Here is a 27,288-nt window from a genome sequence, read left to right as displayed (position 1 = left end):
CAGATATATTAAGTAACACTGAAATTTCCCATTTTTTGATCCCAAATCAAGTCAATGAAATTCAACATTTTTATTTATATATTTATTATTATTGTTGTCAATTATAACATATTGCTCAGCAACAATTACACAATTTTAGCACAGCACATTTACAGTAGAAAAAAAAACCCTGTCCTCATCCTGATGTGTTCTGATGTGCTGTAGTGTAAAAACATCTGCTGCACTATAGTGCATCCTAGTGGTGAGCACAAATGCTCTGATGTTTGTTTCAGAGCTCACACACCGATCAAAGCATCGGACAGTGAAGTAACACACAGTGCAAGCACTTTTTGTCATTTTCTTTTATTGGAAGCGAGTCGTGTGTGATCCTCAGTTCACTACAAAATGAGATTCAACTCTTCCATCACCAGCAACTACACATGGCAAGTTCAGAACTGAGAGGCAAACAAGAATAAAAACTTTATACAGTATAAACCACCCAGTTTTAAAAAATAAAACTGTTAAAAAGAAACTTTGAAAAGCACTGAACCAAATGGAGTTTAGCGATGATTTCTGATCTCTGAAACACGAGTGGACGTCTGTCCGGTCGCTGTGGGAGTGCAGGGCTCACATTGTCTCTGTGTTGTTCAGGGGTGTGTGTGTGTGTGTGTGTGTTTCGGGCAGCTCATCGGACCCTCTTCTGCTGTCGCACTCGATAGATGTCGTGGATGGGAGGTGCGATCGAGCCTTTGTCTTCCTCCTCATCTGAATCAGCGTTAGGTCTTTTCAAGGACTTGTTTGCCACAGCGTGGTTCTCCACAGGTCCGTTTCCTTCGCTGCTCATCTCGAACTGCTTCCCAGTGATCATCTCTACAGCAGCATCAACCGCTAGAGAGAACCAGAGCGTGAGCATTAGAGTTCACGAACATGTGACAAAACCTCTAGTACATGCATCATGACATTGAGGCATATGCGACAGTTAAGCACCTTTACGCCTCATCACTTTAATGCACAATAAATAAACAGTGAAATGTGTAATACGTCATGCCTTTATGCTGACTCTAATTACATTTTTTAATAATAATAGTATAGTAGAAAGTAATGAGAATCTATCATTTCATTTTTATACATTTTCATGACAAATAAGTCACTTCCCATTCTCATTACCATAATTCCAAAATACAGTATTTAAATATATTATATTAATATACACAACCATTAAAAATTTTGGGTTGGCAAGATTTTTTTAAACGTTTTTGAAATCTCTTTTGCTCATCAGGGCTGCATTTATTTGTTCAAAAATATACATTTTGTTTTTCTCGCAATTCTGAGGGGTTTTTTTTCCTTAGAATTGCAAGAAAAAGGGAAATTGTTTAAATTATTTTCTGTTGTAATACAATATAAATACAAGTTTAAATTATTTTCTGTTGTAATATATTTTAAATTGTAATTTACTCCTGTGAAATTAAAGCTGAATTTTCAGCATCATTATTCCAGTCTCAAGATTCACCATAAATCATACTAATAAACATCATAAACACTTTATATTCTTTATATTTTATATTTTTAGGATTCTTTGATGAATAGAAAGTTCAACAGAACAACATTTGTTAGAAATAGAAATATTATGTAACATTGTAAATGTCTTTACCGTCACTTTTGATCAAACTAATGCATTCTGGCTGAATAAAAATATTTATATAAAAATATGTAAAAATATAACTTAACGACTGCAAACTTATGATAATGATCATTTAAATTATACAATGTTTATAAAACGTAGTTATATTTGTTGTACTGCTGACATCCCTGTATTACAGTAATGAAAATGAATTCAGAATCAGTGTGGAGTGAGATTTCGGAGATCATGTGATGATACTGATGATGATGTGCTGTGATACTTACTCTCTGGTAACACACATCTTCTGAGAGACTCCATCAGCTCATCAACCTGCACAAAGGGCCCCTGAAAACAAAAACACACACATGGTCACACTGTCTTGAACCATGAGAAGTCTTTGTTTAAAAATATCTTGAGGACATTCTATGTGACGGTCATGTTCTGGTTTGGTCTAAAGCGGTAAAGAGGTGAAGAGGTGTTGAACTGACTGAAAAACAGCTGGGAGGAGGCAGCAGCTTCATGAGGATGACAGCAGTGGGAGGGACAGGAAACACTCCTCCAGGAACAGGATGCAGACCAGGAGCTGTCAGGAGGACACGTCACCAAACTTAGCAATGCACAGCAACACCTCAAAGTAAGAACGGTTCAACGGGGACTGATCTATTGACATGTACTTGGCAAAATTTTTCTCTCACAATAATGACTTTCTTTCAGAATTGCGACGAGAATTGTTATACTCAATACTGAGCAGAAAAGGCCAAATCGTGAGATAAACAGTCCCAGTTCCCTTTTTTATTGTGGCAGAAACAAAAAATGATTGCAAGATGTGTTTTCAGAATTATAAGAAAGTCAGAATTGTGGGATGTAAACTCAGAATTGTAAGAAAAAAAATCAAACTTACAATTGCGAGAAAAAGTCAGAATTGTGGGCTGTAAACTCAGTCTACGTTTACACGACAACAGTGTAGTCAAAAACGGAAAAGTGTTTTCCCCTGCATTTTTAAAACGTTTCACATGAACACGACAATGTTTTCAAAACAATTCACATTTACACATATATGCGAAAACGGCCAAAAATGCTGTATTACGTATGCCAGGCCAGTAGTTGGCGCTGTCACCTCATTAGTAAACAGTACCTGTAGGGAAGTGAAGATTATATGCTGTATATGATGCATCTCGGCTGTTGGTTGTAATATTGGTGAAGTAAATCCACACTCTGCTGAAGAAGCGTTCGCAAACTCTTGAGCAGCAACAACAGTACCATGTACTCCACCATTGTTGTGTATGTTTGTTCGCACTTGCCTTTAAAATCAACACATACTGCGCATGTGTACATACCTGACACATACTACGCACACGCATGACGTCACTGTTTTCAAATATTCACGTTTTGGGTGTTTACACGGAAACGATAACGGTGCCATTTTCAAAAACTCGCACTTTGAAACCGTTTTCAAAAATATGCGTTTTCAGTTCCCAAAACACTGTTGTCGTGTAAACAAACAATCAAAACACATAAAAAGTTTCCTGTTTTTGGCTGAAAACGTTGTGTAAACGGTCCCAAATAAAACAAAAAAAAATAAAAAAAATTTAGAATTAAAATCCGAAACTCAAAGAATTGTGGGCTGTAAAATTCTAAAAAAAAAAAAACAGTTGAGTAACAAAGAAAAAAAAAAAGTCAGAATTCTAAGAAAAAAAAAGGTCTAAATTCCAAGGTATAAATTGCGAGAAAAAAAAAGTCCGAATTGTGAGATACAAAGTCAGATTTCCCTTCTTTTATTTTTTTTATTTTGTGGTGGAAACAAGGTTCCATATGATCTAGACCAGAGATCTTTGTGTTAAATGTCTGTGAGGTGCTGATACTCACGCGCCAGATGACGTGGCTGGAAGGGGATCATCTGGCTGGTGTCAGGTTTGGGATACTCAGGTTTGCGGTCAGCCTCGTCTTTCAGCGCAGGGGTAGAAGGAGTGACCACCGCCTCTGGCATCATTGCTGCGTATTTGGCACGAGACACATCCTGCCAATCGACATGTTCAGATGATGGAGGATTCTACTATAAATTAGTGATGTATTTAAAGCCCCCATATTCTTTGGTACACTCCGTATGGTACAAACATAAGCATGTCACTATGATCAGGTGCTTGCTGTTTTCCCACCACTGTCACTATTGTTGTGTTTATTGTAGAGGACAGCACGCAGCACATTTATATATCTAAAGCAGTTTGCTAACAGTATAACACTGCTCAGGTATTTCCAACGTTTTACTCCTTAGAACTTTGCTGTGAGCATATGGGGGCCTTTGCAATTACTGGCAGCTAAAAAACTAATGCCAAGCTAATTGACGAGTGTTAGATGTGCCAAGGTATCATTTGTGAATGATTCTGTTTCCTATTGTACCTTGTAGCCGAGGGCTTTGAGCTCGCAGGGGGAGCAGGGATACAAATCCATGAACTTGTATCTGTCCACCAGCAGAGCCGTCTCCTTTCCCTCATATTCGTCTTTAAAGGCCATGAAGCGCCTTCGCTCCACCTTCACGATACTGGCCAAGTCCCCAATGTTGCTCTCAAAGGCCAAGAAGCGCGCCCAGATTTCCCTGTCACACAAAATCCACAGGATAACATCAGGAATATTATCTTTTTCACGTTACATTTAACCCTGGGTTAAAGTCACAATGAAACAGAATTAGTGACACGTTTTCTTGTATATTGTGATGTACAACCAAGTGTTACAAATTATGGAAAAAAATTTAGGGCAGCGATTGGTTCTATACATCAGTTGTTGATTGGATGTTGAGAAGTGGGCGTGGCACTCAAAAGTGGAGGCAGATGAATGCGCGTTTCAGGGGCGGAGTTTAAGTGACTAAATGATTGGAAAAGACCTGCATACATCACCAGAGAGAAGTCTGGCGTTTTCACTGGAAGATCCAGTTAGGATGTTTAGATTAAACACTAAGAGGCCAAAAAATGAAACGTATGCACAGATGAACTGTTCACAACAAGATCTAGAAAATGCATCTAGAAAATAGATTTAATTTCACACTTCTAGATTAAATGAATTGGTCTATATTTGGCTATTTAAGGATTATCGCCTGATGCATGATAGATACAGCCTCATCATATTCCATTTGCATGTATGTTTAGTAACTATTACGTAAAATAAATATGTAATTTGATATTAACTATACAATATATTTTACATAAGGAAATTATACTGGCCTACTTGATCTCTAGATATCAGTATTAGCCAATGAAAAATACCAATATCGGTTGACCAATATGAGTACTGTGTAATTACAAACTGTATGGTATGAATTACTAACCCAGGGTTAAAATATGAACAGTGGGTATGTTTACACGGACTAGTCCGAATCCAGTCCCAGTTCAGATTTTTAATGTTCTGTTTATATGAATTCATAAAGTAATCCGATTCACATATTTGTTTGCACATCTTGTAAGACATAAAATTTAAGTAAACATAATTATCAAAGCATTGGGCATTGTATCGCAAAGTGTTTTTAATCCAACTGAGAAAAGTCAGATTCCATGCTTAATTTTTTCCTGTTGCTCCGATTATTTCAGGTTTTTACCACTCCTTCCAATCCGATTCAAATTTAATTCAGATCGAGCTCAGTCAACCTCTTTTCAAACTGATTGAGGCATCAGTTCATTTACTAACAGATTACTTAGTTGCATTGAAATGTAGCCTGTGTGAAACATAAATGTTAATGACTGTTGGGTTAAAAAAAGTCAAATTGGGCAATTGTAAAGTGTGAAAAGCTCAGCAGATAGTTAGCAATTTTTAAGAGCAAATTAAAAGAAACAGATGCTATATCTGCATAAAATAATCAATAAAATCCCACTAACCCAGATTTCTCAGGGGAAAGACTGCCGGACGTCAGGACTCTCTCAAACAGGACTCTGGTGTTGTTGTCCTCTGTGATGGAGGGAAGGGCAAACAGCTCAATAAGTCATTGTCATTTTTGAAAACTCATTCCTGGCCAGGCTTTTTACTTCTCTTCTTTTTTGGTAATAGCCTAGCGACAAGATAAACATGACCGATGTTTACTGCTTTGCAAACAGAGTCTCCTAGCTATCTGCTTTATAAAGGAGATGGATGCTTTGTTTGGTCTGATAAGTGCTCCTGTGTCAGACATCATCACCCGTGTGTGTAAATAAACAGCCATCACAAGGGCAAGTCAATGATACGCTCTCAATCTCTCAATGCTTTGGCCAAAACAGTTTTTCTCCAGCGTTTCACCCAGTAGGCTGTATGAAATGTGACAGGGCAGTACAGGTGTAATAAATATCACCGATTGACTGGAAGCAGATTAAAAAGACACTGTCGATTCATCAGACGTGTGGATGGAGGGAATCGCGTTCTTACCGTTTAAGTGAGAGAGGTAATCAATGTACGCCAAAATGTATTCAGGAATGTCACCGTATTTCTTCAGTCCAAGCTCAAATATCTTAAAGGCCACAGATTTGTCCTGTCGGCACAGGAAACGTCATTCAGATGCTGTTTTTTAAAATGCAATTACTGAAGCAATAGTCCTTTAGATTTCTGAGGGGTGTTAAAGTTAAATATGTCAGGTGGGGTCACATTGTGAAAAAAAATTAAGATCAACCAGCAAAACAGTTTTCAACATTGAAGATAATAATAAGAAATGTTTTTTGAGCAGGAGATCAGCATACTAGAATGACTTCTGAAGGATCATGTGACACTGGAGTAATGATGCTGAGAATAAATGACATCTTACAATATATTACAATAGAAATTAAATAAGCTGTAGTAATATTTCACAATGTAAACAATGTGTTATGTTTAAATAAATGCAGCTTTGATGAGCATAAGAGAACTCTTTTGAAAACATTTGAAAGCCAGACGTTTGAAGGGTAGTGTACATGTAAGAGACGTGTGGTGTTAACGTTACCTTGCTGCAGTAATATTCCATAAGAGCAGCAGTGACGTACACATGATGCCGCGTGCGAGCATCCTCTCTGGCCTTCTTAAAGATGGTGCGACCAGACTTGATGCCTTCAGCTCTTCTGGCAAATTTCATGTACTGGATATAGACCTGAACAATTCAACGGGTCAGTCTCTGTTAATACACAGCAATAACAAATGTATAATTCAACAAAAAACAAAAAAAACAATTTTAAAGGGATAATTCACCCAAAAATGAAAATTTGATGTTTATCTGCTTACCCCCAGGGCATCTAAGATGTAGCTGACTTTATTTCTTCAGCAGAAAGATTTTGAACTCAAACCGTTGCAGTCTGTCAGTCTTATAATGTAAGTGGATGGGAATCACGGCTTTGAGAGTCAAAAAAACATACACAAACAAAACCAAATTAAACCCTAATACTTGTGACGATACATTGATGTGCACAGACCGATCGTTTTGTGTCTTTACACATCAATGTATCGTCACAAGCATTAGGGTTTAATTTGGTTTTGTTTCTGTATGTTTTTTTTTTACTCTCAAAGCCGTGATTACCATCCACTTACATTATAAGACTGACAGACTGCAACGGTTTGAGTTCAAAATCTTTCTACTGAAGAAATAAAGTCAGCTACATCTTAGATGCCCTGGGGGTAAGCAGATAAACATCAAATTTTCATTTTTGGGTGAACTATCCCATTAAACAATGAATTTCCCAGACATTTCCATAATCTCTCCAGTTGAATGTGATTACTGGAGAGGAATTGATAAAAACTATTCAAAATGATTTCTTGAATCACTCAGAAATCAGACACACTACGGGTTGTGAGCAGGTTTTTCTCCTGAAGTTTTAACAGAACTTTATTATTATTATTTGAACATCACAGGCATTTCTCTCTAAAGACAGCTGGACTCACCAAAGTAGGGTCGATATCTTCTATGGCAAGGAGGCGGTTGTATATACTATGAACCTTCTCGTGCTTCATGCGACTCTGTGAAACAGATCAGTAATGTAAATGCACAAATGTTGAATTGTCAGATTACAGAGGACAGGATTTTTTTTGCCCTTTTGAAATAGAGTTTGTTTCGTTTAAACACCCTAAAAAAAATATAATAATCATGATGTCACAACTTATATTTAACAAATTATAGTTAAGTAAAACTGCAAAAAAAAAAAAACATTTTCGCTATTTGAAATAATTTTTACCAACAAATAAATTAGACATATCTTACTAGCTGAAAAAAAAAAAAAATTAATTTATTTGCAGGTAAAGCTATTAAAAAAAAAGTAAGAAAAATGAATAAAAACTACAAAGAAAATTTATAAAAAAACATCAAATATACAACAAAATTACTAAATCTCTAAATAAAATAAAAAGTAAATATAAAATTCAAAATATTAATAAAAACTATAACAGTATCTCAGCGATACCTAAATAACGCTGGTCACAACCAGGAGCAGATTTACACATGACATAGTGAACTATTCTTATAAATGCAATGTAATTTACATTTTGAAGTTTTAAAGGTAGAGTAAAAAACCAACCCAATCAATAATGAAAGTAAGAAAAAAAAAAAAAAAAAAAAAAAAATGACCACATAACTAAATTCTGATTCTTTTCGGTGCTAGAGACCTTGACTAACATAAGCGGACCTCATGGAAGAGCTTAAAATGCAGCGAAGGTGTAGAATAGGGTCTATTTAGAGGTATAACAGCTCGGGTCATCCTTTAATGCAGTTCTAGAGATCTTACCTCTTCATAGTCTGCAAAAGAGAAATACAGCAGCATGTTCTTCTTGAGCAGAGTTCCTATGGCACGCTCGTAAATGTTAGCGGCTTCATCACTGAACAGCTTGGCGTTGTTCATGTCCTGAATGAGGAGATCATGAGTGAAATAAGTTGATCATGCAACATGCAATAGAAGACCTGAGTCACTAAAAGCAACCAAAGAGAAGCCATTTTGAAACTATTTTAATTTCAAGGACCGGTGGCGAAACTGTTTATATAAAATGATGTGCAAACCAACCCCTTTTTCTGCCAGCAGTTTGCTGGACTGTTCCAGGTACTGGGCAGCTTCGTACCAGACGTCAGGGTGATGGCCGAGCACCAAAAGACACTGCTCATAGGCGAACATCACTGCAAGTGACAAATAAAATAAAATAATTAGATGTATAGCAAAACTCAATTGCATGTTTGCAAAATGTAAACTATATTAAAGCCCAGCTCTAATCTGTTAAATGTTAATATGTGGATATTATAAACAATAAAATGATAAGTGTTGTAAACTGCAGTTGACTGTCAAAACCTGCAGCTCATCATTTATGAATCTTCCTGTAAGTCACCTCTCTTGGTGATGAGGGTCTGATCTTCGGTACGCAGTGGGTTGCTCTTCTCCCACTGGATGTATTTCTTCCACATCTCCACCTGCTGGGCCTCCTGTGGGGAGTTCTGGGGCGGCACCGAGGGGGCGTTCCGGTCCAAACCCTTCATCACCGTCTCATACTCCTGAACGGGATAAAAATCAGCGTAGAGAATTAATAACATGAGAGGAACATCACGAGAAGAAAGAGAAGCAGATGTGACTGTGTGAGATTTATAGTGCATTTTGAGCTTTTTTTGGAAACAACAAAAAAAATTGGAGAACCCCAACATAATGTTATGCCTATCAGAAAACCCTATTGTTTTTATCATAACACACACTTTAACCCGTGCAGAACTCACCTTGGCGACTCTCCTGGCGTTCATGTAGTCTCTGCTCCGGTCTTCAATCATCTTTTTGGCCAAATGCACATTTATGCCCTTTACAATGAAACAAAAGCCATTTATGACGAACTAGTGATGGCACGTGCACATTACAACCAAATTATCAATAGATAGTTGAAGAGAACAAATCTGAATTAAAAACCTGAATTCTAATAGACCCATTAATCTTCAGTGTACTCACCTCTTCATACTTGCTGTAGTCCCTCCAGAGCTGCTCAATGTTAATCATGGGGTTGACGCAGCCTCTCTGATACACGCGTCTGACGGCTGTGATGCGCTGGTTCTCAGCGTATGACCCCACGGCCTCTCTACAGACACATACAGAGAGCCCTTCAAATGCCTGATGAACTTCTTTAATGCCCGTGAAATTAGTTTTGAAAATACAAATGGTGTACTTACACTCCCTTGAGGAAGTTGATGTAATCCACCCAAATCTAAGAGGAGAAGAGCTTTTAGCTAATGTCCATGAACAAGGACATAAGAACAAGGACTGTCAAAACACTCACCTGATAGGACATAATCTCCATCCCAATCTTATCCAAAGCAAAATCATAAGCCTGTGCCATCTTTTCCCTGCCAAAGAACAGCACATTTTAAGTATTTAAAGTGACTTTCTAATTATGTGTGACAAGAAAACATACAACTCACAATGCACAAGTAGTGATCTGACGATCATCAATGTGCAACTTTATTTTCTAAATTTGTTGTAAAGTAAAAGCGACAATGTAAAATATAATTTTGTCTCATTTGCTAATATTAATAGTATTATGTACAATAGGTCTTTTATCTTGCATTCTTCTAACCTAGGTTTTTCCTCCCACACAAATGATCAGCATAAAAGTGAGTAACAGTGAGAATCAGTTTGGTTATTAATTGTTCCTCTTTGAACTATATATGCATATTATCCAGAATTATTTGAGGAGGTTTCAAAGAGCATCTTGTGCTTCAATGGGAACCAGAAAACCAGACATGATACTTTGCATGGCCATTGCGTATTTGTTTAGTGAACTAATAATAATGCAGAACCTGAAATATTACCTATTCGTTCTACATCATGAAGTATTTGTTTTAATTTAAGCGTACGGTTTAGATTTCAGCTTATAGAATTTGAAAACTCAGACTGAACTGTGTTCTCAGTGTATATTAGTGTATTATCAATCTCTAGATAAAGTCACTTGACCACTACTTTAAAGCCATATATACACAACTGTGTCACATACTTATAGCTGGGCAGTTTTCCTTTGGTTTCCCGTACATATGAGAGGTAGCACTTCCACAGGTCAATGTGCAGAACCTTCATCAAGCACCTCTGAAATAACTGAGCAAGAGATTGAACAGTGAGCAAACTCTTCTGACACACAAGATGAGAAACATAAAATTACAGTACTGACTTAATTACTGCAATCCTTTACAAAAAATACAGACTTGAGACTCCAAGACAAACACACATCAAAGCCAACAAATTCTAGACTATGCTCCAATATATATATATATATATATATATATATATATATATATATTTATATATATATATATATATATATATATATATATATATATATATATAGGTGCTTATATTTATCATCAACTGGCAATACCATGGTACTTCAATATAACACTGAATGATTAACATTCATACATCTTAAAAAACATGGTACTTTTGAGACATTTTGAAATGTCATGCCAAATATTGGCTCATTTTGGATTTCATGAGAGTTACACATTCCAAAAAAGTTGGGACAGGTAGCAATAAGAGGCCGGAAAAGTTACATGTACATATGAGGAACAGCTGGAGGACCAGTTTGCAATTTATTAGGTCAACTGGCAACATGATTGGGTATAAAAAGAGCCTCTCAGAGCGGCAGTGTCTCTCAGAAGTCAAGATGGGCAGAGGATCACCAATTCCCCCAATGCTGCGGTGAAAAATAGTGGAGCAATATCAGAAAAGAGTTTCTTAGAGAAAAATTGCAAAGAGTTTGAAGTTTTCAGAAACAAAAGAGTCATGAAAGGTAAACGGGACTCAAAACTGACCCCGTATCACTGATGTTTTGTTGCTAAAATGCATTAACAGTGAATTGCTCACTGAACTGGGATCTAAAAAATAAGACAATATATCCGACGAAGAATCAAATCGGTATGTTTTTATCACCCTCGTTTTATGTCTGATTGCCTGTTTGCCGGATTTAGCAGAGCAAACAGGATATTTCTAGAGTAGCATTATAACATCTTGATGTTTACTCTGCCTGAGCTTTTGAGGACCTAAAGTGGTGACCTAGATGGAGCTCAGCTTTTATGGTCTCACACCTGTGTATGTGTCTGTCACAACAGAGTAATATCATACGATCAATAGATCCCACATGTGGCTTCCATGCCAAAACAAACGCTTACCTTTTCAACCTTGTCATAGTTTTTAGCCTTGATCTGTGGACACATTTGAAAACCAATATTATTAAAAACGTGGTCTGTAGCAAGACTGATTTTCTCCACACGCATGCACACATAAACACTTTAACATCAACGATGTGACATTCACACAACTCTGCATAACATCGTGTCAGTTACCTCTATTCATTAACTGCATGTGATGTTCACAAGATTCACCAGAGCTAGGGTTTGAAGAATTACTCATTTCATGAGTGTGAAGACAAAGCAACAAATGTTGTGATGGGTATTAGGCATTATGCGTTAGTAAAAATACTCATTTTTGAAGTGCATAGTCCTGAAAAAGCATTGACCCCATGAGCCGCATCTGAAGCTTTTACAAAACTACTGTTCTGGCGCAGTAAGTAAAAATAAGTATTATAGAGTTGAAATCATACTATAGTCATATATGAAATATCATGCTCAAAGGATGACGATAACTTAAAATTCAGGTTTACTCAAGTTTATTTCATCCTCCTTAGAGCAATATATGAATAAATAAATTAATTTCACAGGGTTACAATTAACATTTAATCCTCAAATAAATCTTAGCTTCTAATAATAACAAACAACAAAAAACAGCAAAAAAAAAAATAATAATAAAAAAAAAAAAAAATAAATAAAAAATTTAAATAAAAAAAACACAAAGTTAATTTCTCACAGCATTTCTCACCAATTGTGTCATAAGCAGAAATAAAACTTAAGGGCTCAACAATAAGGACTCATCTCTGCTGGCATGACACAAATATAATAACTCATTTTATGTGTCAGAACAAATATAATTGACATTTTTCATTAAACTCGAAGTTCCCCAAAGCTGCCACAAACAACTATAATGTTAATACCATGACAGCTACAAAAGGAAGCTGTTTCTGGCATTGAATAAAAACTAAATAAAAAAGGTAACTCCAACTCAACTCACAATACAGACCCTTTTCCTCAAGATTCTGAGTTTATAAAAGATTGAAGTTATAAACTAACATCTTGCAATTCTTTTCTCGGAAATAAAAATTAACTTGCAAGTCTGAGAAAAGTCAGAATTGTAGAACAAACTCACAATCATGAGAAAATTTTGAATAATTGTGAAATAAAACCGCAAATATATTTTTTACAAAAAAAAAAAAAAAAAAAAAAAAAACATTGTGAGATGTAAATTTAGAATGTTGAAGGAAAATTCGGAATTCTCAGTTTCTCTCTCACAATTCTGACTTTTTCTCAGAATTGCTAAGCAAAAAAATTTGGAACTACTAGAATAAAAGTCAGACTTATGAAATAAAAAGTCAAGAAATAGAAATAAACATGCCTTACAGTGCAAAATGTTTGTTTTTAGTCTTCAATCTATTTCAAGACATGTTCTTAAGTCTACTGGTGGTCATTCAGACAATTTCCTCTACAAAATCTTCATTTATTACCCAGTTAAAATAATAATGATTTTTAAGAAATGTTCAATAAAACACAGAAATTCAGATGCATATCATGGGATGCGTGATTTAGTACCAAGTGATTCTGGTAACTAAAAGTCAGAGTCCTGAACTTGCACAAGTTACAGTATTCTGATCAAATATAAATGCAAATGCATTTCTGAAGACATTTCAACAGCTATTGTGAAGAATCTCCCAAGTACTCAAATAACTAGTGTTTCGGAAATACAGAAGCTCTGCAGGATTGTGTAACTTTTCTGTTTTTTTTTTTCTTTTATTAGAGTTTACCCAAAAACAGTTGCCCAGTATCAAACAGGCCATCAGGGACTGAAGCATTTTCACTAATAACAACAAATGATAAAAGCAGATTTTTTTTTTAGCTGAATGAATCATGTTAATTCTTAATTCTCTGTGCAACTGTACTACATTCTAGTGTAGTAATATTAGAAGACAAAAAAATTGTTTGTTAACAGAAAACGGGTCAAATTGCAACATTAGATGATATGGCTGTTGTTATCATTAAAAGGATATTTGACCCAAAAATGAAAATCTTTTTTTATCATTTACTCACCCTCATGCTGTAACCTGTATGAAGTACTTTCTACTATGGAACATAAAACCAGAGGGAAAAAAAATTCCACTGTTTTCTCAACATATAATGCAAGTCACTGGGAATCAAAACAACACTGATCCCCATCCACTTTCATTGCACAGACTAAACAAAACTTTTTTCAAAATGTCTATTTTGTTCCACAGAGGAATGTCATACAGGTTCGGAATGACATGAGCTTGAGCAAATGCTGACAAAAGTTTTACATTTCAGGGTCAACTAACCCATTAAGGTCATTTCAGACCATCTCTGTGGCTCTTAATAATTTTAAATGGCATTAATATCGCTGAGATCAGCTGTAAGAGGTAGCTGGCAGTGTGTCTGTGCTCCAGAATGAAAGGTGACAGCCTGACATACTTAACCAACCACTCAACAGCTCCAAAGGATAACAAAACTCAGCACAACACAGTGTGAAAGATACTGGTATTGAGGCAGAATGGCTCTGGGGCACGATCACCGCGGGACTGCCGTCTCCACGCCTCGGACAGATGCACGCATGCACACACACGCACTCACACAAAATACTATGCACATTACAATGACAAGCCAAACTTGTTGCAGTGCATTTTATTACAGTAGGGGTAAAAAAGAACAGTTTTGTCAAACCCAAGCAGGGTGGAGAAGCTTGAAGAATAATCAAATAGCATTTAAATGCTCAACCCTACTGTAAGTAATCTGATCCAGATGAGTGCATAAACACTTCTGTCCTTTGTCCTTGACTGCTCTAATATCCACCTTATTTTTGACTTAAGAGCAGTCTGAATGTGCTTGAATGTGAGGCTTCCAGTGCCATTCACCTCCAGTTATTTTAGCTGCACAACGTCTGTTATGCTGCTTGATATTACAAACTGGTATTTGTTATTTTAACAATCATAAACGCACTGGTTTGTATTGCTTTTACTGTTTCCAGTACTTGTTATTCTTCTACAGTGGCTAGTGAATTAGAAGTCTTGAACACTCAAAGTAAACCACTTATAAGGTGAATCCGATTTCAATCAAGTATACTGAATCACATTAAATATAATTTTTCAGACCCTTTTAAGGTTAAATCCAGGGGATAACAGCAAAAAAATGTGTTTATAATTGACGGGGGAAAAAATTGAACTAAGAAAACTGATAATAATACATATAAATAGAATTAATTAACCACAGCTCTCCACCTATTTGGACAAACTATCCATGGTGATGCCTTTTTTTGGAGAAAATGTTGTGGATGTGTGATTGGAAATACGATGCTAACTGAACCTTCACTAAGATCAATCCCAACTGACTGCAGAGACAAGCTTTACAGAACATCCCATAGAAATTAATGCAAATAAAATGTGCTAAAAATGGACTGGAAATATTTCTTAAGGCTGAAATAATGAGAATACAATGGATTTTATCTCTTGGATACAGCAACAATTAAAAACTCTCGAGACTCGAAATAAAATGTTTTTACAATGCATTCACAAACTGCTGAAATGGATCACTTAAATGACATCAAGTTAGTAACATTAATTTATTTTGAAGCAGATTTAGGTTCTTTTACTGATATTACACATATTTATTTGGGAATGAGGCCTGACAGGTTTGGATTGGAAAAGGAAAAACTCATCTGTGTACCGTGTTTCGCTACTAAAAATGATACACCAACAATATTAAAATTTTTGGATAATTTCCTGCATAACTTTATATTAGGAAAAAGCAAAAGCTTATTTGAGGAATGGTGGATGGCAAAATTTGCACAGGAGGGATTGGTCAGTAATGTTTTAGGGCGGGGCTTAGCAAAGGGTCAACTATAATGATCAATTAAGCAGAAGAGGGGGAAACAAAACAAAAAATACATCACCGCAGCCACCCTCCACCAAAAAGTTTTCTTAGCGACGTTGAATCATTTGCACCCAGAGGAAAAATATTGTTTGCCAACTTAAGAGGCAAGAAGTCAAAAACCTTAATACAACCATCAGTGACTACAGTAGTTAATGTAATGTGTGCATCTAAACGTTACTTACCATCATAATACTTAATCTGTTCCTAAACTGCACACCTATATACTTACAAAGCTTTTTTCATATTCCCTTACAGAAATATCTATGTGGCCAGGTGTTGCATTTATTTGGAGCGAGTGTGCACTTCTTAAATCCTCAGGATTTAGCCAAACTAGTTAATGTGTGGCCTAGTGTGCATGCTAGACTACTGCTCACATGTATAATATGGAATGAGGGACAAGAGAAAAATGGATGCTAATATGGACAAAATCTTAATTACAAACAAACCACAACAACCTCAAAGAAATGACACAGGAGGCAAGAAATTGACACAAGTAATAAAGGCTAAAGCACTCCAATACCATTAAAATTGTTTTAATGCTGTTGCAGATAAAACATGCAACAATATCACCTCATAAAAGGAAAAGAATGACTTGAGAACCTCTAAATGATACAAGCTATGGGAGTTTCCCTCGACGCCCTGCGGTTATTGTGCATTGCTGGTGTTGTGTGAATATCACATTGTTGATCAAAATGGAGAGAAGCATTGTCATGCACAGATATGAAAAATAATTAAAATAAAGTATAACCTCGGCTTCAATGTATAGCTTCCAGAATCTGCCCGAACTGGGAAACTGGGCGACAAGTCGCTCGTATGTCTTCCTTGCTTTGTCTATGGGTTGATTCTAAAAGAAGTAAAATTCATTTACATACAGAATCATGAGGTACATCCTAAAGACCGTTTTACATGGAATAGCATCAGGTGTGCTGTCAGAGACCCCCGTTCCCTCCCAAAACACGTTACCCCGGGTAAGAAGGAATGCAACCCTGTGTCACTAAACCTGTGCTTCACGAATCAGTATGCTCCAAGCGTCGAGGTCATACGGGTTTTCTTCCAACTTCTTCTCGGCTTTCTTCACCTTCTCTGGGATGTACTCCGCCGCCTGTTGATGAGAAAAAGAAATGCGATATGAATGCTACAGCTGACATTGGAGAAATGCAAGTACATATCCATATTCTGAGTCAATCTCAAAGTCGAGCATTCTCCTGAAGTACTGCAGATCACATTAAAGTGTTAGTTCACCCAAAAATTAAAGTTACGTCATTAATGACTCACCCTCGTGTCGTTTCATCTTCAGATCAAGTAATGACCTTTTTCGTTCATCTTTCGGAACCATAAGTTACGATATAGTCCAGAAAAGTAATAAAAACATCATCAAAGTAGTCCATGTGACATCAGAGGGTATTTTCAATGCTTCAGCAAATTCTAACGGACCCTCTGATGTCACATGGTCCACTTTGATGATGTTTTATGACCTTTTCTGGACATGGACAGTATACCGTACATACATTTTCAATGGAGGGACAGAAAGCATCATAACTTGTGTTCCAATATCTTAAACTGTGTTCCAAAGATGAACGGAGGTCTTACGGGTTTGGAACGACACGAGGGTGAGTCATTAATGACACAATTTTAATTTTTGGGTGAACTAACCCTTTAAACAACATAATACCTAAAATACTCTGAAATAGAACTGCTGTATTTCAAAACTGAGAAAGCTGTGTTTATAGAGAGCACTTTCAAACCAAAAAAAAACAGTTTCATTTAAAGCTTCATTGTTCGTTTGTAATAAATCTCGGTACCTGTAAATGACTAACTCGGAGTGTTGCTGTAAACACTGGTGAAAGTAACAAACAATAGCATCGTGGTGCTGCGCTGCAGTCACAGTATCGCTCTCATCGACCACTCTCTGTTCAACTAACGTTACCGCAACAATTTCACTAATTTACTACAGTAACATAAAGCGACTGCTGCGCACACACACTCGACAGACGTGTAATAACCCGCTAAACATCGACACAACAGACCGCTTCGGGAGCGATCTCGACAGCTAGGCCGCAAACACAAGCACTCGATCTCAAACACTCCACAAATGTCTTTACTTTACCTGGTCCGATGGGGTTTCGGTGGACATGCTGGAATATGAGGGCTATCCGAGTACAGAAACGTCGACTGCGCTACTATCACAAATAAACTAAGCGCAGACGGTAACTATTGCAGCACTGTTTATTTGTGCATACTCTCTATACGGCCGCTCGCCCCTCACAGCGCACTAAAATGGCAGCAGAGTGAATGGAGCCGTTGCGCCACGCCCACCGGAAACGACTCACTTCAAAATAAAGGCCGCTAGAAAAAGAATCGACTGGTAGTTTTTAATAATAATAATCATAATAATCATAATAATCATAATAATGATAAGCTACTACTAAATATTGTAGAAACTTAATTTTCTGTAAAGTTGCTTTGCATTGATTTGTATCGTAAAAAGCGCTATACAAATAAACTTGAATTGAATTGAATTAATAATAATAATAATATAATTCGAAATGTAGTTAAGTATATATGCACAGTGGAGTAATGTAACGAAGAAATAATACTCCCAAATATATATTTTTGGGAGTATCTGTACTTTACTTGAGTTTTTAAATTTCAGCCAACTTTTACATTTCCTAATTAAAATGTGTACTTTTACTCCGATACATTTCCCAGAAGCATAGTCGTTATTTCAAAATGACAAAATAGTCAGAAGAACACGGACTATAATGAATTTTTTTTTAATTATTACATTTTTAATTATTATTATTACTATTATTAATATTATTTTTATGTTCTGTTAGTCACTCTGGTCCACACTCCAGTATAGTAGGTGGCAGTAATGCACCTTAACATTGGATGCAACCCACCATAAAACGAAGAAGAAGAACATGGACTGCGCGCACAGCCGCGGGTTATTCATTTCCCACTCAAGTCGAGGCTGGTGTGTGCGATATACACTATATCTTCTGCGATAATATGGTAAGTGTTGTTGTAATGATGTGCGATCTGACATTATCAAGTATATCACCAAATCACACACAGAGAGTGCACGCACGTGATTTATTAGTCTATTAAAGGGGTCATCAGATGCCATTTTCCACAAGTTGATATGATGAAAATTCTGTAACATAGTTTGGTTAAAATTTCTCAATGGTAGTGTAAACCAACACCTTTTTTATCCTGTCCAAAACAGCTCTTTTCAGAGCAAGCCGTTTTGTAGCATTTTCCTTTAAATGTTAATGAGCTCTGATGACCCCGCCCCTCTCTTCCGAGCTGCTCTCAAAGAGACTGTTTACTTTAGCAGCATTCATCGTGAAACTTGCTAATTAGCATTATTAGGAAAGGCGATTTGCAAAGATTCATTAAAAAAAAACATTATACTTACTTTTTCTGTTGGTGAAGCTGGACCACGAATGATTCGCGCGAACATAGATGCATTTTAGTAGATCAGGGGTGCATTCCCTGCAAAAACAAACATAATCCACTACGTCTTCAGCGGCTCAGATATCGGGAGTAAATGACGACTGCTATGTTCATTACTACATCCAACGACAGAACACCTCAATCATTTAGGAGACATTCTTGTCTACATCTGCTCCGGCGGTGAAACAATGGTGGACTGATGACAGTCACTCAAGGGCGGAGCTAAAGTAAGACGCCAGTCCAGTCTGTGCTGAAACACCACTGTCAATCAAACTATCGTGGGAGGGGCCTGTCTGTGTGATGTCACACAGACAGGCATCTGAGATCGGCTAGATTTGAGAAAGGGGTAAAGATTTTAGTAGATTAAAAAAAAAACAAGGTGATTTTTATCATTATAGGGTGGTTGTGTACACACATTGCTAACATACATTTCAGTTCAAATTTCAGTTCCCCCTTTAAAACTCAAAATTCAAGGCATTCTAAATTGTAGATGGCTTCTGTATGCTTTTTATATTTATATTATTTAATATAGTTAACTTAATCTATATCACACAAAGAGTTTTTCTGCAAATATCAGCATGATAACAAATGTAATAATCATTTTATACAAGTTCAGTAATGTTAGCAATAAGGGACTTACATTTTAGATATAATATTGCCAGTTTTTGCTCAATTTTGCCAACGAAAACAGTTTTGAAAAAAGATCACGTCACTGTTATGCGTCTCTGAGCAATGGTGTTTACTTATTGAACGAATCAGCTTTTTGAACAAATAAATGATTAAGTGATTCACTCATTGCTTCGTAGTCTTACCCAAAAATACAAAATGGATAAAAAGAGTTAAAACTGGACACAATCTTATCTGTGTATGAACATATTAATATATTTTATATATATATAAAATATAAGAATATAAATATATAAATGTATATACATGTAAATATTTTCTAAAATATATAATTTATATGTGGTATTTATATATACATAATAAATATATACCCTGTACACATACATATATTATGTAAACAAAACTTTTATTTTGGATGTGATTAATCGTGATAATCGTTTGAACAGCCCTATATATATATATATATATATATATATCTATATAGTACAGACCAAAAGTTTGGAAACATTACTATTTTTAATGTTTTTTTGAAGAAGTTTCTTCTGCTCATCAAGCCTGCATTTATTTGATCAAAAATACAGAAAAAAATCTAATATTGTGATATATTATTACAATTTAAAATAATTGTTTTTAAATTTATTATACTTTAAATTATCATTTATTTCTGTGATGCAAAGCTGAATTTTTAGGATCATTATCACATGATCCTTTAGAAATCATTCTAATATGATGATTCATTATCAAAGTTGGAAACAGTTCTGCTGCTTAATATTTTTTCAGAACATGTGATACTTTTTTAGGATAATTTGATGAATAAAAAGTAAAAAAAAAAAAAAAAAGAAGCTATGTTTTTAAAATATAAATATTTTGTAATAACAATATACACTACTGGTCAGTAATTTGGGGTCAGTAATTTTTTTTTTTTTCTTTTTTTTAAAATAAAATCAATACTTTTATTCAGCAAGGATGTGTTAAATTGATAAAAAGTGATAGTAAAGAAAAATATATTATTAGAATATATATTATTATAATTCATCATTATTTTGAAAAAACACAACTCTATTTAACCTTTAATAAATAAGATATATTATACAGCAAAAATGTTTCCAACACTCATAATAAATCAGAATATTAGAATGATTTCTAAATGATCATGTGATAGACTGGATGTTACATGTGACACTGAAGGCTGGAGTAATGATGCTGAAAATTCAGCTTTGCATCACAGGAATAAATTTTTTTTTTTTAAAGTATATTCAAATAGAAAACTATTATTTTAAATTATAATAATATTTCACAATATTACTGTTTTTTCTTTTTCTGTATTTTTGATCAAATAAATACAGGCTTGATGAGCAGAAAAGACTTCTTTCAAAAACAATAAAAATAGTAATGTTTCCAAACTTTTGGTCCGTATATATATGTACACTTCCATTTTTCATTTACTTGTACTTCAACTTCTACCAAAGTCATTTTCTGGTAAGATATCTGTACTTTTACTTGAGTATGGCTTTCAGGTACTTTATACACGACTGCATGCAGCTTACATAAACACATTTGCTTTGAGATGTCGTCCTGTGAAAGTGTACTGACTCTGAAGAGAGAATGCATTGTAACAGATTGACCTTCAAGTTTGAAAAGACCCTAACCATAACCTAACATGAACTTAAAACCAGTAAAAAAACAGCTTGAGTCATGAGAACTAAAACTCATTTAGCTTTTTTCCCTCACAGTTCTCCAGACAGCAGTTCTATCAATCCATTACAAAGTCAGCTGCCACAACTACAACTGATTTAACACCAAAACTGTCTAAGATAGTAGGCATGGCTCCATATTGTGAACTCAAACAGGTCATCGACATCCACATCCACTGAGGATATTCAGCAGGACACATCAGAAACACCAGTGATCCTGAAGATATGTATCCGCTTGAATCCCTTTTTGGGATCACGGTGGATGGTCTCCTCAGCAGTGCTGACTGTGATTTCAGTAAAGATAACTCATGTTCCTCTGAACTCACTGGCATTGTGGCGGAGCAAGTTCTTCATCGGGTGAATGAATGCGGTGATGCACCATAGCATGCTGAAGATCAACACAGACTCGTCACCATGCTTTCTTTACTTCTGTCCTGAGGATTCCTGCACTGATATTGAGAAATCACTTCTGTCATTTAGTGGTAGGCTAATACAAGCCTAAATAAAGTCTAAAAAAAGTGTGTGTGTGTGTGTGTGTGTGTGTTGAACACAGACACCCTGGTGCTTCTGGAAACATCCCTATTCTGAGCAAATGCACAGATTAGAATAAAAGGCTCTAAATGTTCCGGTCGGCTCAATTACATTTTTGTTAATTGAATTCAATGAAAAATCTTATTTATAGGCTGTGCACAACATATATATTATATCAATTATAAATAATTATATTAATGTCTTTATATGTAGGCTAAAGGTTTATGTGCATATGTATTTAGCACATATAATTTTGCTATCAAAGTAAAAGTGTAGTAACCATGTTTGGGTGTATTGATTACCATTTGTATAAGCACAGTTTTACTGCAAATACCAGTGTTAAACTATGGTTAGTATAGCAAAACTATGGTTAATTTGTGGTTACCGTGGTTTAACTTTAATAACCATGATTCTTTGTATGGTTAATTTTCATAAGGCATGATTAAGAATAATTTAAAGAACACATTTAATTATGTTGTTGTTGTTGATGTTGATGATGATGATTTTTAAGGGCAACTGGAAAGTGTTATCATTTGAATGCGGGGAAAAAAACGCTTTCATTTAATTTCAGTCAGGCAGATTTTCAGACAGCGTTGCTAACATTTTCCCAGCGTTCCTTGCGAGCGGTCTTTCTTCCATTTTTGAGACGGAATCAGGTGAGCGTTTCTGAGCTCGACTGTTAAAATGTGACATTTTAGTCTTGCGTTATGTAAACTAAAACACAATTTCTGTCGGTATCGATAAAAATCCACCCGAAGTCCACATTCCTCGCAGTTCTGCCTGATTTGACAGAAGATGCTTTGGATTGGAAACGGATTGTTGGACGCAGTCGGCTCGGGCTAAACACATCCGGAGCTCAGTTCTCCGCATTATTGTCGAAAACATGCATTTTAGTTTCTCAGTTTAGCTGGGTTCTGCTCTGACCAGCTTGTTTCGAAGACGTAGTAACAACTATAAGCTATTTCTAAGGTATAAGAGTGAGCAGCATAACTTTGCGAGGAGATAAACATGCAGCAGCTCCGATGCTAGCACTGCAGATGTAGCATACGAGTTTTATATGGTTTGTACAATGAGGGACTGTATATGGCTAAATGTTTTTGTAATTACTGTCATTTTAGGTTTAAGTGACCTGGTCAAAGCATCATCATGCCTGGAAGGTGAGACACAAAAGCAGCCACTGATGTAAATCTGAACTAGTGTGTAGTTGAGTCAGATAACTGATGCATTTAATACATAGACAACATAGAGATGCTCAGCAGCATCAAAGCGTTGCCGAAAACACGTGTTCACAATTTACTACATGCCTTCTGTCATCTAAATGATGGTTTATACAGTTGAGCAAGTCAAGGCCTTGTAGTATAACTGTAAAAGTCTCGTTTGCTATGTGTATAAGCTATTAGAATCTGTTTGGCTATATAAATAACATCATTTTTGGTTAGTTTTGGCCTCTAGATTAAGGTGACCAGATTTCTGAAATGAAAAATGGGGACATTTCCTAGTTCAGTGGTCAAAATGTCATTGAATCTTACTTGTTATCTACAGATTAAAACATGGGGATGTTGTTTTGTAGTTTCCACAATAATTACAATGATGTTTGAGGATCAAACGTACGTTCGTTTATTAATAGGCCTACAATTCACCAAATAAATCACACTGTATTGATCCTCTTTATGCAAAAGCAATAAAAAATGTATCCCAAAAAATGAGAAGTAGCTAAATGGTAACTATTGCAAATAATAAACAGATCAAAATAGTTTTATAACACACTTATTTACAAAAACACATTAAAAATAAAACAATAAATATGAGTGCACACAGAAAATATAATTGTTTTATTATGAATAATTAGTTTGTGATTACCTTGAAACCAATAACGGGGTCTCTCTTGATAATTGATGATAATAGCGCACTGCTTTCGTCCAAGTTCATGTCTACAGTAGCTTCAGTCTGGGACCGGACGCCAAAAACCTGGAATGTTCCCAGAAAACAGGAACGTCTGGTCACCCTACTCTAGATATATTTCCCCCATCCTTTAGTCTGTGCTTTATATTCTCGCTGTATCATACTATATGAGCCACAGAAGGCTGATGTATCAATGTTTTTTTATATTTTATCCAAAGATTCAATAAATGGTTCATTTAAAAAAAAAAAAAATAGATGATTGACTTATATGTTAGGCTTTACAGGGTTAAATGATGCTTGGTGCATACACATAGTTTAAGAGAATTAAACGTTTTTCGCCTGGTCTCTCTCTTTTAGGCTGTGGAGCAAGGCCATCTTTTCTGGCTACAAGCGTGGTCTGAGGAACCAGCGCGAGCACACCGCTCTGCTCAAGCTCGAGGGAGTCTACAACCGCTCAGAGGTCGACTTCTACCTGGGCAAACGCTGTGCCTATGTCTACAAGGCGAAAAAGTGAGTGCTGCACAGTGAAGTCTTCAGGAGATGAATGGCATGTGTGAGGAAAGACTTGACTCCGTCTGTGATGTTACACCACATTAATGGGTCTCTTTGGTATCATCACTTCGATTTTGAAGCCAACATGGAATTACAATTAACTGCGGAATGTTTCTGCTCTTATTTTGAGTGATTAATTGGTGCTTGTTATTCCAAAAGTTCTTGATGCTTTTTTTTCAAAATCAAGAGGTTGTGGGTTCGATTCCCAGGGAACACATGTTAGATAAAAAAATGTTAGCCTGAATGCACTGTAAGTCGCTTTGGATAAAAGCATCTGCTAAATGCATAAATGTAAATAACCCTAAGAGTTCATGATCAAAAATCGCCCTACGGCTGTTTTATTATTTTTTGGTCATCATTGGATTCCGCTCATGTTTCACATGGAATTGTCAGGTTATGGAAGTAGAATGGGTTGTTTTTCGTGTTGACTTTAATAGACACTTTGAAACATTGACATTTGCATGCAGTTATGACATGTTTTATCATTTTTATCGATGGTCTTACTTGGTTTCTGTCTGTAGTCATCATTGTTATTTAATGTGAGTGTTGTATGTTGTCTGAAAACACAGCAACACCCGGCGGTAAACCCAACAAGACTCGCGTCATCTGGGGTAAAGTCACACGGGCTCATGGAAACAGTGGAATGGTTCGTGCCAAGTTCAGGAGCAACCTTCCCGCAAAGGCTATCGGGCACAGGATTCGTGTGGTAAGCGCCTTATAGTTTCTCTCTCTGGCTTTAAAGGCATAGTTCACCCAAAAATATAAATTCTCATCATTTACTCAACCTGTTAGTTGTTAGTTTTTATTCTTCTGTTGAACAAATAAGATATTTTGAAGAATGCTGGTAACCAAACAGTTAATGGTAGCCATTGACTTCAATGGTATGGGAAAAATACTGATGGTACTGAGTGTGTAAATGATAACAGGGAACTATCACTTTAAGTATGAATGTCACTGAAGCACATAATTACTAACCTGACAGATTTTTAGGGCTGGTTATACTTTGCATTTGTTAGTGTGTTATGCCCATTTTCATTTGCGTAGTACATGCATGACTTAACAACGTGGCAGTGGCCTAAACCTGAATCAAGGCAGTGCTGGTTTAACAACATTATCTGCCAAAGGTCTTGCTGGTGTTGCTCTTAGAGCCACCTTTACATTTGATCCACTACTGCGTTTTAATTTGTCTGTTGGCATTTTGTCAAGTTTTTTTCTTTTGGTGTTCTCCTCAGCTTGATAGTAAAGTTTTGTCATTCGAGGTGTATTAATTGATCTTCCTGCGGTGAAATATGTATCTGAGAAACTGCATTTATCCTAAACTGCAAATGTGAGTTTAGGTTAGGAGTTATGCTAGAAAGAAGAACATTTCCAAATTCACTGATTGCAAGAACAGAGCAACTAGAGCTACTTGGAGTTGGGGGTCACAGTGGGGTTCTGTAGTTCTCTCTGAGAGGAGGTTTTGGTAGGTCTTTGTCTTGACATGCCAAGCTCAGTCCTGGAGAGTTCAGCTTGCCTTAGCACACCTGCCTGGAAGTTTCTAGTATGCCTAGTAAGACCTTGATTAGCAGGCTCAGGTGTGTTTAATCAGGGTTGGAGCTGAACCCTGCCGGTCCTCCAGGAGCATGATTGAACACCCCTGACGTATGATGTTTGGGCACAAATGTGTTCTCTTATGCTTTGTAATCTTCAAGTTTCAGAAAAGGGGAATGTACAGTTGTTGATGCATGACTTGATGCTGTAAATGTGTTACTTTGAATTCACTCCTGTGAATAGATTGAGTATGGTTGTGGCATTGCATGAGAAACAGCTTTTTTTGTAATGAAGTATTAACAATTAACAAATGTTTTGCTTTTGTTTTTCAGATGCTGTACCCATCTCATGTGTAACATGCTTTTGTGTACAGACAATAAAAAAATATTCCAAAAAGTTGCCTTTCTGGTCTTTCTTCAGTATTGCAAAATATTATAGTTTCTGCAACCACTTTGAAATCTTCCTAGCATTTACAATTTTCCAGTTTCTCAGTAGAGCACTTCTGAGAAGTGTACTGTTGTTTGGAGCCAGATTTGCAGAAGAACTCAAAAGAGCACAATTAAGGGAGATTTTAGGTTTCGTCATTAACACTTTCTCAACACTCGAGCACTTACAAGAACATTTTGTCTGGGTTTATTCTAGATCAGGAGACTGTAAATAAACTCCGTACTGTGACATTAACCTGTCTTCATTTGACTAAATTAGTTTGGTCTGAGAGTCTGTAAACGAGTGTAAGTGAGTTTTATACATTGAATATACAGTACATAAGATTAATCTAGTGTCTTTGTCACTGTCAAGACTACCCACACGTAAACTAAACGTGTTAAATGGTGTGCTGTAATGTTGTGCAATATTCTGAATTTATATCTTAAAACTATTTTTTTTTTAAAGTGAATCTGTAAAGTGACATTAGTAAAATGTCTAGTTAACATGTAATATTAGCTTGTGAATGACTACAATTAAATTATTTATATATATATATATATATATATATATACAACATATATATATATATGTGTGTGTGTGTGTGTGTGTTTGACTTGTAACTGGTATTAGATTAATTTAGTCTAAAGGAGATAATGTGTTAATAACCTGAATCTACAATGATTTGTGTTCATCTATAATTAAACGTTTTGATGTCAACAAATCAACTCAAATCAAACTTGCAGCAAATGCATAATTATATGGATAATAAACTGATATTTAATATACTAATATTGTGAATCATTTATGGCTGTATGTAACGTTAGAGAGGAAATGCATTGACATTTTTGTGCTTCCGACTACATAATTCAGCACTGAACGGGTTAATATGCGTCAGGTGTAATTTCCGATGAAATGAGAGGAATAATGTCCGCATATTTTGCAGTATTATCATCGCACTGTACTTTCTGGAATTGTAAAATGTCACCCAGAGCCCCACG

General features: G+C 35.9%; 2 protein-coding genes across 2 annotated transcripts; one reads left to right on the top strand and one right to left on the bottom strand.

Annotated features, from left to right (window-relative positions):
- Window positions 1–323: 323 nt before the first annotated feature.
- Window positions 324–17,868, bottom strand: cstf3 (cleavage stimulation factor, 3' pre-RNA, subunit 3). Its single transcript, XM_042774850.1, has 21 exons — window positions 17,677–17,868; window positions 16,570–16,671; window positions 16,318–16,413; window positions 11,694–11,726; window positions 10,526–10,623; window positions 9,812–9,878; window positions 9,705–9,739; window positions 9,487–9,613; window positions 9,264–9,341; window positions 8,885–9,047; window positions 8,569–8,678; window positions 8,296–8,412; window positions 7,460–7,534; window positions 6,531–6,674; window positions 5,984–6,086; window positions 5,464–5,533; window positions 3,998–4,193; window positions 3,467–3,617; window positions 2,089–2,183; window positions 1,885–1,945; window positions 324–867 (listed from the first exon to the last, which is right to left on the bottom strand). The coding sequence occupies exons 1-21, from the start codon at window positions 17,701–17,703 to the stop codon at window positions 665–667; spliced, it is 2,151 nt and encodes a 716-aa protein (XP_042630784.1). The 5' UTR covers window positions 17,704–17,868; the 3' UTR covers window positions 324–664.
- A 4,549-nt stretch (window positions 17,869–22,417) lies between these two features.
- LOC109110143 (60S ribosomal protein L35a-like) lies at window positions 22,418–26,260 on the top strand. The gene is made up of 5 exons (XM_042774849.1): window positions 22,418–22,536; window positions 22,999–23,037; window positions 24,140–24,293; window positions 24,897–25,040; window positions 26,197–26,260. Exons 2-5 carry the CDS (start codon window positions 23,027–23,029, stop codon window positions 26,218–26,220), a joined length of 333 nt encoding a protein of 110 aa, XP_042630783.1. The 5' UTR covers window positions 22,418–22,536; window positions 22,999–23,026; the 3' UTR covers window positions 26,221–26,260.
- Window positions 26,261–27,288: the final 1,028 nt, after the last annotated feature.

The sequence above is a fragment of the Cyprinus carpio genome, chromosome A18, assembly GCF_018340385.1.
Source record: "Cyprinus carpio isolate SPL01 chromosome A18, ASM1834038v1, whole genome shotgun sequence".
Taxonomy (NCBI): Eukaryota; Metazoa; Chordata; class Actinopteri; order Cypriniformes; family Cyprinidae; genus Cyprinus; species Cyprinus carpio.
This window is presented reverse-complemented; position numbering and strand designations above follow the sequence as displayed.

Coding starts and splice junctions, on each gene's coding strand:
- cstf3 (XM_042774850.1), bottom strand. CDS start 17,703: ATGTCCACCGAAACCCCATCGGACCAG. Junction 6,087..6,530: donor TGGAATATTACTGCAGCAAG/GTAACGTTAACA, acceptor CTGTGCCGACAG/GACAAATCTGTGGCCTTTAA. Junction 5,534..5,983: donor TTACCTCTCTCACTTAAACG/GTAAGAACGCGA, acceptor CCTCCATCACAG/AGGACAACAACACCAGAGTC.
- LOC109110143 (XM_042774849.1), top strand. Junction 24,294..24,896: donor ATGTCTACAAGGCGAAAAAG/TGAGTGCTGCAC, acceptor ATGTTGTCTGAA/AACACAGCAACACCCGGCGG. Junction 25,041..26,196: donor TCGGGCACAGGATTCGTGTG/GTAAGCGCCTTA, acceptor TTTGTTTTTCAG/ATGCTGTACCCATCTCATGT.